We start from the raw sequence: 14458 nt of genomic DNA, 5'->3' as shown, positions 1-14458 counted from the left end.
ACTATATACCAAAAATATTTAGTTGCCGTCATATTTTGAAACAATGTTAAACATGATACACTTGAAGTCTCTTTAAACCCCTATCTGCGTTTTTCTATCAATACAATAAAATGTATTTGGGATGGCCGAAACAGCACTTCGTCAGTCCCCCCCCCCCAAAAAAACGTATTTTTGGGCCCCAATAGAGTTATAAACCAAACTTTATCAACCAGACCCCATCCGGATACTCGTTTTTAACATTACTTCTGAACGAAATTTCTTGTATAGCCTACATTAATTGGTAACGTTTCATGCCCTAATTACGCCAAGCACGGATTTTTTTCATGATTCAGTAGGTCAATAATATTGGTAATTGCATATATATTGCTATGTTTTGTATCCTCTCTCATCCCACGCACTCAGTTTTACCGCTAGAGCTGAGTGAGGTGTTGTCTTGGAAATATTTGGGAGGGCCGTTGGTATAATTACTTCGTTACATATGTTATTTTGTGACCTCTCGTCTGTTATGTGAAAAAATATTGAAATCGCCGAAGCTTACTAAACTAATAGACGCACACCATTCCAAATTGGTATTTCTTCACTGTCAAATATGGCCTATGAACAATTGGACATCGTGGTTTTCGGACAAAATATTCAACACATCCCGAGAAGTGTGCAGCTTGGCGAAATGGCTTGGTTGTTTAGCCAAGCTCGCAGTTTTTCTGAAATTCGCGGACCTTGACCGAGTGTATGTCTTCGTGTTTTTGTCATAGACCCGAGTTAAATTATGCTCCTTCAACACGGATACGTGCTCGGCACTAACTACTGAAAAGACGGGTTTACCCCTGACTCCAGTAAGCAAATTAGTTCTCCAAACTTTCTTCGAATTTCGACTTTTAGATTTCTTATTTTGACATCATTTACGAGTGATCGTGACTCATAGAAATCACGGGCACCGAATGACTTGTTTTCGGGATTTGGAAACGCATCACGTAAAAATTTGAAACACAGACCGCGCAATGCGTAATGTGACAATGGCAACAAGGAAGGTTTGGCGACTTCTTGTCATTTTAATTGCAATGGCATACTTTGCTACATTGACTTTACTTGGAATCTGGTTTACGCATGAGGTAGGGTAGGCTACGTATAGGCTGCGTAATCGCGGCATGTTAATGAACGGGCTTGATAGTAAACGAATTTCCGGTTCAGTTTATACATCCTATTGCTTTATTCCTCGCGGCAACATTAAAAAGTAGGTTTTATATTTCGAATTTCAAGAAACCTTTCGCGGGCCGCACAGAATTGCTCCGCGGACCGCCTTTGCCTGCGGGCCGCACTTTGCCCCGGCCTGCCATAAGTACACCATGCTACTATGCTAATTTACTACTATACTATGTGGCAAGATAGCGCAGTGGTATAATCCGCGGCTGCAACACCAATGGGTGCTGGTTTGAGTCCGACCGAGGTCGACTTCAGAATTCCGATACCCAAGTGCTGGAGGTTTACCTAGGCTCGTTCTCGCCACCTCATCCACGTAAGAGGTGTCTTATAAAAAGCCTAGAGGTGGGCCGTGCTATAAGTCGGCAGTTACGGAAAATAATGAAGAGTATCGGCCTGGTGTACATGACCATAGTAGTCGATGAATACCACAAAACAAACAAACAAACAAACTATACTATGTGCTCTTTTTGACATGACGATAAGTGCAGGGGGCGCAAATTTTTTGACCATCGCCAAGGAGGGCGCATGTCAAAAAAGGTTGAGAACCGCTGTTTTAGTACTTTCATTGGCCAATGTCATGTATTTCATTCACATTTCATATGCATTTAAGCTGTAAATGTCAATCTGGGGTCGCGTAAAAATTCAACTTCTAAAATGAAGACGCAGAGCAAAAAAACTTGAGACGTCCTGAGTAGAACTATAGGCTCACCTGTGGCTAACATAACCAACCTACTTCCGATAAAATCCATGAAAATTGCATTCGGACAGAACGAAGTGCTCACATTTTTATTGGTCTTCTGTGAGTGATAAAAGTAAATAGCAGTATAGTCATGAAAAATGGTTGTATTATTCAACCCATTATTTAAACCACTCAACTATTTGATATTCGCTGACTAAAGACATGTCCCGGGACTTGGTGGGGTTGATGTCTTGCTGATTCAATAGTACGGTGATTCGCCATTCCAATCAATCAATGCATCAGGCCATTTGGCTCCGAGCAATCTTTCCAGTGATGGCTGCTTTCGTTCTTTTTCTTCCTCGTCATCCCAGTATGAGATTTCCATACTCGGATCGAGACAAGCCTTCTTCCTTGTGTCTGTAAAAAAATTGAAAGCCACGATGCGAGATGGCTTTCAGGGGTGATATGCTTACCTATGCTAATGCATGTCGGATTCACTTGGGCGTCGTGACCGATGTAATAATGAACCGAGAAGTACCGCTCCGTCTTCCAGTCTGCTACCAAATCCTTCATCGTACAAAATATAAGTCCGTAGGACCCGTTAACTTTTGTGATCCATATCGGCTGTAGCGGTGTGCGAAGCATGCAGCCCACCTGTGCACAATCACAAGCAGAGGAGGTCAAAGATGTCAGCTTTGGTACTAAGAAAATTATACTCGATTACAAGTAGAAGTAGCGATTTTGAAGACATGTCAAAACCAATTGGAGCGGAAGTAGAAAATGAATTTATGGAAATTACTCAAGAAAGTAGTTGCAGTAAGTCGAAGATTGGTACATCCAACACAAAATTACTGATAACACTGGAAATACGGGTGGAATTTCCGAAAAATATATTTGGTCACCCTGATACAGGTGCTATTTAAACCAGTTGCGGACAATTTCTCTTGTAAAAGCGATCCAGACTTATCATAAATTATTTTCTACTATAAAAAAAAAATAAGTAAAAAGAGGTGAGTAATTTTGCCTACAAACTGTTCAAGTACAAGTGGAGTAGTCATAAAACATAACCACTTAAGTAATAGGCTATACGCTATAGTATAACTAGGCAGAATCTACTTGAGAGATTCTAAGAGGTAGAAGTAATTTGTTACCACCTCTGATTACAAGGAAATGCTCCTGCGTTTCGTCATAGTGGCTAATAAATACAATTAGCAATTCCATGATCAGCTGTCATTACATCTATAGCTTCATTGGGCTATACTAGTAATCACCATATATCATGGGTATTCATACCTGCGTTCTCTTTGAATCTTCTTCAGTTTTGTCAAAGAATAGAAATCCAACTTCACTTCGCTTGTGTAACCCCACAAGAGGGATAGGCAAGTCTCTTCCTAAACGGTCGTACCGCACGGTGCCGCTGTGCAAAAAACACGATGCTGTACCAGCTATAATGAGATTGTGAAATGCCTGTGAATTTGTGAAGTTGTGATTACTATTCGAATAGTACGAAGGTATAATACGCATAAATTGCGATTGTTACCACAATAGACAGAAATGTACGAATAGTAGCAGCTGCGGAGCAGTAGGCCTACTATAGTTACGAGCGAAATCGAATAAGAATTATGAGATCAAGCACATTTCTCTGTCATTTATCAATTATAACACTGGTCAACACATATTTTTAGGTAGACAAAGTAAGAGTGGTTTTGGGGCGTCTGAAGGGCACTGATTCCGAATATGACCTTAGTTTTTTTTTTCAAATTGGCGTTTGTTTTGGAGATAACCCATGGGGCTATTTTGACCAAAATCTCCCATTTTCGCTATAATGGCTAGATAGAAAATCGGCTCTGTCGCACTATAAAGTTTAGAAATTCAATCTACTTGTTCTTTTTACACACAATAGACTCTTTTAAATCAAAATACAGCACAGCGCTGTATTTAGGGGTATTAGATTTATCGTAGTTATACACTTTCACGAATATCATGTACATAAATATACGCCAGTCATGTATATAAGTATTTACATAGATACTCAAATAACGTGGCATTATTTCAACCAGTTTTACGTCAAACACCTATTGTAAATTTGAAATAATTAGTTGGAATATAATATTATTCATTTATTATGAAGCACAATTGTTTCTTGTACGATTTTCGCCTGAAAGCAATTTAGTGCAGTTTCTCGAAAGGTTCCAGCAATGGTCTGCAATGATATATTCATCTCATCTGCCCTAATATCTTCCTGTTGTTGTTTTGATGTCTTGGTGGAACCTCTCCACTTGCTAATCAACAAGATCATCAGGAAATATATGAAGATGACTGAACAGGACGTGAACTTTTATGCTCGTTCCAAGTTTTCCATATGCAGAGACGAATTTTCGGACCAACTGTTTGCAGTTGAGTGTTTTGTGATCAGTGATCCTCTAAAAATTGATATATGCCATGCAGTGAACTCCTTGCTCATATGAAATTGGAATCTTTCATCCGTATTCGAATCGGAAATCTATCAAAGATACCAGATTTAAGCTTCTCGTTTGATAGGGACACTATGGGTATACCCACTTTGTTGATTCAGCGGAAAATTATCCATTTACGAGTCAAAAGAAATCAAACGCATATGAGTATTGTAGTTACGCTTTTTAAGGACAAATTTTATAGCTTTATACTCCTCTTTAATCTTGGTAGAATGACCAAGTGATACAGGGGCATATATACTTCTGTTGTGCAAAAGTACAATTCTTAGGCTTGACAAACTGCTTTTTTGACAAACAAATATTTCGCACCAGGTCAACTTAATATTGATAAAATGGCTGAGAACGACATGAGGGTTCTTCATAATCAATTATCTATTTATGCGCAGTATAAAATTAGAAAAAACTACGATTTTCTTCCTATCAAGTGAAATAATCAAGGTTAAATACAGTAATTTTGGGCTTTTTTAGGGCTATAAATATCTCCCGAACAAGAGCCAATCTGGAAAAACTAATGTGATATTCGTAATCAGCAACCTCGAAAACCCCAGAAACGGCTCTTAGATGTTCTGCGAAAATTTTGTTTTCTCATTTTGTTGACCAGTGCATAATTAATCATAATATAGTTATATATCTTCGCAATATTGACGCTTGAATTCGATAAGATAATGTGATACGAAGATGTAATATATACAATATATTAAGCCCAAGCCCATCATGGTATAGAGCAGAGAGGTACATTATATTGTAGGTAATATTTGTGATATGCTCTGACCTGTGTTGGCCGTGCATTCTCGGTCATTATCGACTGTTGACAGTCTCCAAGCTCAGAACGTATGTTCTGCGTTCCGTGTGTGAGTATCACGCTATATACAAAGAGAATAGCTCCTTGTCCACCTTGACCACAAAACTAGAATGAAATTGGATCCAATTGATTCATTCGTATGATGTCAAGGTATTCAGCACTGCATCCGCCAATAATACGTCGCGTGTATTTCGGTGGTTCGAAGTTTGCACCGACCTCTGTGTCGCCATGATACGTGAGTTGGAAAATTGGAAGCGTGCCTCCTTTCCCCAAGCCACGCCAAATCGAACAGGCCTATTCTTAATTATATTATAGATATTGGCTACATATGCAGTTGAGCACCAAATTGTTACAATCCAAAGGAATGTATGAGGCTAGCTATCCACAATCTAAGCGCAAGGGTCGTATTTTGCCACCAAGAAAACTAGCCTAGTGTAGAATTGTGTATGGCGTGGCGATCGAACTTCAAATCACCCATCCCAAAGAATCAACGCGGTTATCAGTAGAGTATAAAAAGAGCAGGGAAGACCGCGCGTGTACTTACAACGTCAAGGTTTCTCCTGATGAAGACTTTAAGGTCTTTCATTTCGTAGAAGCTATACAACCATAGCTGGATGAAGACAACGCTTATTTTATATTATATTATACAAGGTCTATCATTTTAGTACCTTCTCAATAATGTTGTCCGCCAACAGATATCCGAGAGTATCGAAACATTCCACTTTGCCGGGAACACAAATGATTACTTGACGTCCACAATCTTCCGAAGGCGAACTGTCTACTTCTTTTGACAGTTTCCATAAGATGTCACACAATGCCTCGACCAAGGCGTCTGTTTGTTCTGTAGCGCTTGGACATGGTGGTCTAATGACAGCAGAGGTAGTTAAGTAGGAATAAGACGATTTATATTTTTGCCTTGATATTTTTTAATAGTCAGCTCTGCTATTCACGAAGACGTACTGCGTAAATATATACTCAATTACAAGTAGAAGTAAAAAATAAAAGCTCCGTGACCGTAAACACTCAAGTAAGTAATTTCAAAAGGTATATTTGGTAGAGGTCGCATACGTTGAGGTCGTAGGCCGTTAGGCGGTCACTTTTGAAATTACAAGATGTATCTATGTATTACACTACAAATAGTTGCAATCTTGAAAAATATTTTCAGTTACCATGATACAGACAGTGTTTTGTGCGGTTCTCATGAGAATTTCACTCATAAAATTGATGCAAACTTATCGCAAAAGTACTTTCTACCTTTCAAAATCATAAGTGTTGGGCGAAAGTGCAATCAGTCGAAAAACATAGTTACTTTAGTAAGTAATGCAATTATAGGCAAAGTCTACTTGATTACCCTAAAAAAGTATATGTATACTTCGATACATGCGACCTCTGAAAGACGTATGTATAAGTATTGATTTATCTGCACAACTGTATCCCGTTCGTCAGCACGGCACGTACCGTGTTATATTATATCGAAACTAAAATACCCTACTTATATTCTTATTGGATACACAATATTATCTGAAAGTATTATCGTAATCGCTTTGATTTTTGACTTTGTCGCCTAATATTAGAAGCTTAAACGATATGGAAAAAGCTAATTTTCGTGAAAATGGGACGTACGATCTGCCAACGATTTTTTCTTCGTCGCCTGTAATATTCGACAACAGATGCTTTATAACGTAGGCATTGACGCAGAGAATCAACGATCTGGGCCCGGCCTGCAACAGCATGAGTTCACATTAGTTCCGTAAAGGATGTAAATCCCACAGCCCATCCGCGTCCTTATTGGGAGGCAACATCAAAGGGACACATAACTTAAGCTGGCTTAAGCTTTTGCATATAATTCTGGCAGGTTGTTACGCAATATGAGATTCATCAAACGACTAGAAATTTGTCTGCATCTCATTAGTTATTTTATCTTACCAAATTCGCACGAAGTCCGTACGGAATCGATGAGTTTGAGTCACGGAATTCAAAGTGGCATTGTTCCCAGTCCTTTGTGAACGTACGCGTAGCATCTCCGAATAGAGCTCTCCTCAACTCCTGCCAGAATGCGACTTGGATTTGAACTATTTGGTCATTCATTTATTGGCCTTACCCTCGCCGTCTGTAGGCTTATCGGAGTTCCTGCGTTTTTTGTTTTCAAATTCGGAGGAGTTGGACCGGAGATGGATTGCGATTCACTCCGACCAGACACAAGATATGCAGCTTTGGTTTCCTGTATATTCACTTCAATTATAAACATCCCTTATCTATAACTTTCACTGCCAACAAAAATGTGCGGTCAATTTACTGCTCACAAACTCATTTATTCTCCATACTCCTATATATGTATTATGTAGGAGTTGAAAATGCAGTACTTCGCACTCTCTTCGTGTAACGATCGCCGGGCAATCAAACTTCGAGATTCCGAAAAAGGGTAATTATTATAGACCTGCGCCCCTAACTGACATATTGACATTTAATGTTTCATCGCAGTAGTGTTTCCGGTTTTAGACTGTAACTGGGGAGTAGGGGTCAGGATTACCGCCTTCCACCCAGGCGACGGGTTCGATTCCCGATCCGGGAATACTATTTTTGTATCGCGAAACAAGACCATCAATGCATCTCGCATTTTAAGAGCAATTCATATCTTAATTTAACCATTCTAATTTCGGATCACAATTTTATTGTGCATTTAAGAATAATATACTTATTAATTCGACAATTATCCGTATTCCCAGATGGTCAAGGGGTCAGGATACCTGGCTCTCACCCGTTTCCCGGTCTGATGAGTTATCTCTTTCTTGGAATATAGCTATGCAATAAAATACATTGGGTTATAATCAGGGCTTTGGAGCCGGAGCCGGAGCCCGGAGCCGGAGCCCAGGAGCCGTGCATTTTTACCGGAGCTGGAGCCGGAGCCGGAGCTCTACATAATATTCAGCCGGAGCCGGAGCTGGAGCCAGTTATTTGAGGGGTAGCTCCGGCTCCGACGTATTTCATAAGATGCTATTATATATGCAACAACTATATCTGCTGAGTTCACATAATTCAACAGCAGGCCTTCGCGAAATCAAGACTATTTTCCTCTTTGGCGCTACTTTTTCCAACTAACCATGTTCCTGGGGATTTAACAGCAGAGCATTCATTTGTTCAACGTTCAATTTTCATACATGAATGCCGAACCTCGGTATGCGAAATATGCCTGTGAATATTGTGGGTATTCGGCATACCCGCAAATTCATCATCAGCACAATTTTGTTGGCCAATTGTATACGGTTCGAAAATAGTGATCACTATGTATTACGCGAAATGGGAGAGAGGATAAAAACGTGATTTCGTTACACATGTCGATATGATGAGCACGAGCCGAGAAATTCCATCTTATCGTTGCTATTAATCGGATAAGCAAATACTCGTTCTTTTGTGATAGTTCTCTAATCGGGCCGCGATATTGGACAGTGTTATTGAGTGTGCAATTATGCATGCTAATCAGAATTCATTACTGCACATCATCGTCATTCACTCCAGTAAGGATTTTTGAGCGTAAATAGGGGATGGCAAAGAGTAGCCCAAAACCCCATGGTATTTTATGTTGGAGACAAATTACTGATTTGATACGCGATTTCCAATTTGTAATCATCTGTTTCATTAATTCATTCTTGATGTCTACTTGATACTCTAGTATTCCCGGATTATCGGGCACTGTGACTTGTAAATGTGCAATGTGCAATGTGCAATGTGCATACTGCATAGTTTAATTCGTTATGGGCATGGCTCAATGTGCATGGCACAGTGTGCATGGCGCAGTGTTTAATTCGATTATTCGATTTGTTTGAACCGGAAAATATTATATTCAGATAAACTTGATCGACACCGGATGTACTGGTAACGAGTGCACCAATATCGAACGTCAAACCATTGGCCATTTGGGACAAATCGAGTTTCTATTGATCTCGTCGTTATATCCGACCATATTGCTCTTACTACAGTTACAGTTGAATAATAATCGCACATTTAAAAATTGAATTGAGATGTATGGCTTAATGTTAACGACTACAGTGCCAGTGTTAAAACGCCGCATCAGAATTTTAATGCTGTACACAGCAATGGCACGGAGTGAAGTGCGTTCTAGTGCAACTATGATGTTATCGGCATTTGACAAGTATTCATTATGTCGTCACAAGCCTGCATCCGTTGTTACTGACGGCTGAAAGACTCTAGATTACTATAGATAACTAACCTACAGGTAAATTAGTAATCTATATAGACCAGGGGTGGCCAACCTTTTCGGCTAAAGGGCCACATGAAATTGACGAACGAGTGCGCTGCCCACTAGCCGCGCCAGGCGTGTAAAATTTCCAAAGTTATTATTATTACTTGGGTATATTGCGGGTCGACTGTATACCACCCGCTGGGGTCAGTTTGCAAGGACAGGACTATTCGGCATCTGCACATATCGATATCGAAGTCTTCCTCTGATATACGACAATCATTTTGGGCCTACATTTCATCGGCGACGATCTTTCTGCGAGCGCAAACGCGAAAATACTTTCTCTCGTAATTACGAATATAGTTAGACTCAATCGGCTAAATCAGGCGTTTTTTTCATTTTCAGGTGGGGGTAGGCTACAAAGAAAGAAATCATGTGACAATTAAACACGCGAAGCGTGAAGAAAAATTTTACTACTAGCCTATATTAATTTATTTTGATGTACGACGATTTACTAAAAATGTGACTGGACCCTGGATCTGCCAATGCGTCAGACTAATCATATTTTTGGTTGGCCTTGCAAGTTCACAATCTGAGCAATTCAATTTCAATAATATAACAGAGTGTTGATAATATAGTGGGAAATTAGCTCGCGGGCTACTCAAAACCTTCTCGCGTGCCACATATGGCCCGCGGACCGCGGGTTGGCCACCCCTGATAGACAGACACCTTCGATAGTTTTCAGAGCCGGAGCCGGAGCTGGAGCCGGAGCAGTGGTAATAATGCGGCTCCGGAGCTGGAGCCAGAGCTAATCTATGATAGAATAAAGCTCCGGAGCCGGAGCTGGAGCAATGCAAATTTACGGCTGCTCCAAAGCCCTGGTTATAATTTTCATCTGGACAAGCTACACACAATGTACAAGGCGATAAGACACAATGCAATGTAACGAACAGATAGGAGGACGTCGAACGACACACATCAGTAGCGAACCTTTACTCAAACATCCACCTCGGCCTAGAGTGCCCGATGTCACAGTTCTTTTTCGATGTTGATCTTTTTGAAGCCGCGGCCCTTTCTACTAGTTCTTTCCATTCCTTGTGAGTGCTTTCTTTTTTCGGGTATTTTTTCTGGGCTTTTTTGTCGCTGTAAGAACGGCGACAGCGGGGAAGAGGAGCCCAAATGAACCTCCGACGGGAATCGAACCGGATCCGCCTGCTTGGTAGGCGCTTATCTTCACCACTACGCTATCTCCCCCAGCTAAACAATATCATTTACCAAACTTTTTCCTAGCCATCAAGCGGGATACATATCCAAACCAGAACACATGCACAACGAATACGGTAAGTATTTTGTAGTGCATCTTGGACCACTACAATAATACATTCGTCATATCCAGTCGGCCCTCGTGATCCAAGATGGTCTAGGGGTCAGGATTCATGGCTTTCTTCCAGGCGGCCCGGGTTAGATTCCCGGTCTGGGAAGTTATCATTTTCCGAAACATACCCAAACAATATCAACTACCAGACGTTTTCCGAGCCATCAAGCGGGATACATATTCAAATTAAAACACACAACGAATACAGTAAGTACTTTTTAGTGCATTTTAGACTACTACGATGATGGCTTCGTCATATCCACTACTCTTTCGTGATCCCAGATGGTCTAGGGGTCAGGATTCCTGGCTTTCACCCAGGCGGCCCGGGTTCGATTCCCGGTCTGGGAAATCTCACTTTTCTTTCCTTTTTAAAAATATATTGACCTTTCCAGAATAAAAGCGATGGTAGCTTTGAAATGATACAGGTTTAAATATAATTTCAGTTCGATTCGTGAACTTGCGGACTTGCAGGGCTTGTAGTGACAAACCTCCTATGACGTTGTTTTCGTAATTACTCGGGGGGGGGGGGGTATATGTTGATATGCGTAACAAAGATGTATAAAAGAATTTGTAATAGTGGATATTGCTCCCTACCATGATATCAATCGAAGTTATAATTTTAGAACGTATAAGTGCATTGGATTGACGGGAATTAGGATAAATACGATTACTGACATGCGTTATACTTTCCATTTATTCGACACTGCTATTTTATACCGATCTTTGAAATGCCGAAACCTCAAGAAGTTGATCTGGAGCTGGGGTCCTCTTATAGACTGCCGCATGTTCATAAAAGTCCTATGGAATAGATATTGTCGAATAATACCATTTACCCTCGATCTTATTATCTGTAGTCGCCTATGTGAATATTTTGCAATCCGGCCATTTTTACTATTAGGTGTGAAATGTACTATTCAATGCGCCATTTATACTCGTCGTGGGTGTTTACATCGTCGTTTGTGCTCGAATGTCACCAGTGACACTTGGACAAAGCCTGAATTCTCAATGGTAGAAAGTGGCGAATCATGAAACATGACGAGAAATCCACCCCGAGTGGCGCATTGTATCACTTTTCAATACAGCGAAAGGTTACTTACGGACTTGAATTCGGGAAGATGCATTCTGAAAAAGTAAGTGTAAGTTTAGTATTCCAGATCCAGACAGACCAAACTATTTTATACCTCAGACCAAACTGGCAGCTTTAATGCTCTCCACTGCTTTAATGAAAATGGTACCAGTGAGACCATTTACATACAAACATCAGCGACTCCTTGTTCCAATCTACTTCTTAAAACTACTTACTTGATTAGGCCTACTTCTCGGACCTTTCTTATTCAACTTCTACTTGTGGCTTTGATATGGCTTGAAAACACAAACTTCTACTCGTAAATGATTAGAATTCAACTACATTACTTCAACTGGTACATCGGAACACACAACATGACTACTTTGATCACCTCTGATCATGGTCGTAAGTTTTGTATGCATGAGATTGAACGAAGGTACCTTCATGCCGATGACCACGAGATTAGGACATTATTGCAGCTTTGAGTTTTTATTCAGACAGTGATAATATTGAAATACATCATACTATGTCTTCATCGTGTATGTAAAATGAACGCACAGATACAGGTACGCGTTCTACTCTAACTAATGTTTTGCAACGTGAATATAATGAACGACGGGCGTAAACATAGACGTCATTTCCAGCGGGTACAGGTACAGGTTCATTCCGTCGGCATATTGTAGTCAAATCGTAGATATCAGTTCGAAGGAGACTCAAGGCGGAAGCAAACAAATTTGTAAAAGGCAGTCGGAGAAGTGAACCAATGTCGAGTTCGTTAACTTCGCCATACACTTCTATACCGGCTTTGTGGCTTTCAATTCGCCAGTACGTAAGGCCTAGCTAATATACAGATCTCTCACAGACAAATCTGCAAGTGACATCTACTCCTTTGCTGGCCCGCGTTAGTGATTTGATAGGCCTACCTACGTATTATTGAAGTGCGACTTGGACTTACCCTTGCTTATCAAAAACGCCTGCCCATCTCTGTAGTGTTACAGCAGACTTCATATCCATATCAGCATTTGAGTTGGCTATATTTCCCCGTGATCGGCACTGCAACAGTGCAACACCACCGTCTGCGCTGAGGCTTATGCTTAACCTTTGCCGTGTTAATTCATTGGCATATTCGTCTCATATTACCCAACATAACTCCGGATCAAGATGATACAGCATAACCGTAACGAATCAACAAAGCTATACCCATCGCAGCGGCAGTCTGCTTTGTCTTCTGTTGCTTCGCGTCGGAATATTGGCCAGCCGCCTGACTACACCCCGCGCGATGTCCTCGTATATTCATTTTACTTTGTATGCGTGTGTCGCTGAGTAGGCTATATGATATCAAACATGCTTCGCTCACACTCTGTTCAAGTACTTACCAATACCAAAAATTTTACACCCATCGTATCGCCATAATCAAGTCGTCGGTATAAGAGTAAACTATCGCCGACAAGTCCACTTAATTAGCATCACTGACAGTGAAACCAATCAACCCGTGGCAATGATGAAACAAACCTCAGCGGCAGGAGTGTCAAACATGCGGTCCATGGGTCACATCCGGCCCGCGAAGCAATTCTGAGTAAACGAAAAAGTGCTCGTATTATCAAATACATTTTTGAGGAATATTGAGATTTCAAATAAGAATTCCTTTCACGAAAAATTCCTCAAGACAGGAAATGTAGGGCAGGGTGTGAATCCACACCCTGCCCTATCAATCTCGCCTTCCATGACATGCCACTCCCATTTTGTCGATTGCTTTTTTCAATACTATCATCTTTTACTTTTCATTCAGTGTGCATGCCTCCTCCTTACATCGCCTAAGCCAAGGTGGGTGTCTGATTCCATAGACTACTGAAAGTCGCTTCGACACCTTCCTATCTTTTCATTGTATCGCATTTCTGTGGTGTATGGAACTGATAAAATTGCTAATAAACCAAAGATGATGATGATGATCCGTAAATATGGAGGAGGGGCGAAAACATGTGTCGAGATTGATAATAGGGCGATCGATTAGTCGGAAAACGTTGGGAACCACTGGACTAAAGTAAAAACGCAACTCTGTCGTGGGTTAGTTACAATTTGACATGTGGACCGGTAATCTTGAGAATGGACTAGTATTTATTTAGTAGTAATTGCTTGATTTCGACTTCAATGTGGACATGCTCGTCGACTGTCGGATGGCCACGGGATACTGTTCCACACGTCAGGTCCGGCATATTTGATGGAGCGATGATCTTTCCGGTCGATCATATGATATTTGGACGACGTGGACCCGCGTGTGTCGTATTGTGCGCTTTATATTCCGAGGTAAAGAAGTCATTGAAATATTCGGGGCTATGACCGCAATGGAACTGATACATAAACTTGGCGATTTCTAGTTTCCGCATATATCTTCTATGTTTAAGACACCGAATCTCTTCAGCAGCGACTTTTTGGATGGACAATCAGGCCCCGACAACCAGGCCTCTGACAAAGAGGACATGCCATCAGGAAATTTATTCACCTAACTCTGATCGCTGGTGAATTTACTAAAAAAGGGCCATTTGCCGAGGTGATAGGTGCTCGGACAACCAGTTTTCGCGTCTTCTTTCCGTAGAGTTGTCCTTTTTTCGAGTCATGTAGAGTAAGCCTTCTACACGTGCATTTTTTACCCCATATCTCACTGTA

The 14458-nt window shown here is 40.8% G+C and overlaps 2 protein-coding genes and 1 non-coding gene across 3 annotated transcripts in view; 2 read left to right on the top strand and 1 right to left on the bottom strand.

Annotated features, from left to right (window-relative positions):
- Positions 1–1959: 1959 nt before the first annotated feature.
- LOC145439086 (inactive ubiquitin carboxyl-terminal hydrolase MINDY-4B-like) lies at positions 1960–13295 on the bottom strand. The gene is made up of 11 exons (XM_080316563.1): positions 12750–13295; positions 11826–11850; positions 7257–7376; positions 7082–7201; positions 6779–6876; positions 5824–6019; positions 5700–5765; positions 5126–5260; positions 3173–3346; positions 2353–2533; positions 1960–2296 (listed from the first exon to the last, which is right to left on the bottom strand). Exons 1-11 carry the CDS (start codon positions 12806–12808, stop codon positions 2139–2141), a joined length of 1332 nt encoding a protein of 443 aa, XP_080172689.1. The 5' UTR covers positions 12809–13295; the 3' UTR covers positions 1960–2138.
- LOC145439088 (prostaglandin E synthase 3-like) overlaps positions 2039–14458 on the top strand; it is a 62975-nt gene continuing 50555 nt past the window's right edge. Inside the window, exon 1 of the mRNA XM_080316564.1 lies at positions 2039–2049. The gene's annotated coding sequence lies outside the window, so the exon portion shown is untranslated. The remainder of the gene's footprint in view (positions 2050–14458) is intronic.
- Trnae-uuc (transfer RNA glutamic acid (anticodon UUC)) lies at positions 11005–11076 on the top strand. The gene has a single exon. It is a non-coding gene; the product is annotated as a tRNA-Glu (tRNA).

This window comes from Botryllus schlosseri, chromosome 5 (assembly GCF_051294905.1).
Source record: "Botryllus schlosseri isolate E-star chromosome 5, Bs_hap1, whole genome shotgun sequence".
Lineage (NCBI taxonomy): Eukaryota > Metazoa > Chordata > Ascidiacea > Stolidobranchia > Styelidae > Botryllus > Botryllus schlosseri.
This window is presented reverse-complemented; position numbering and strand designations above follow the sequence as displayed.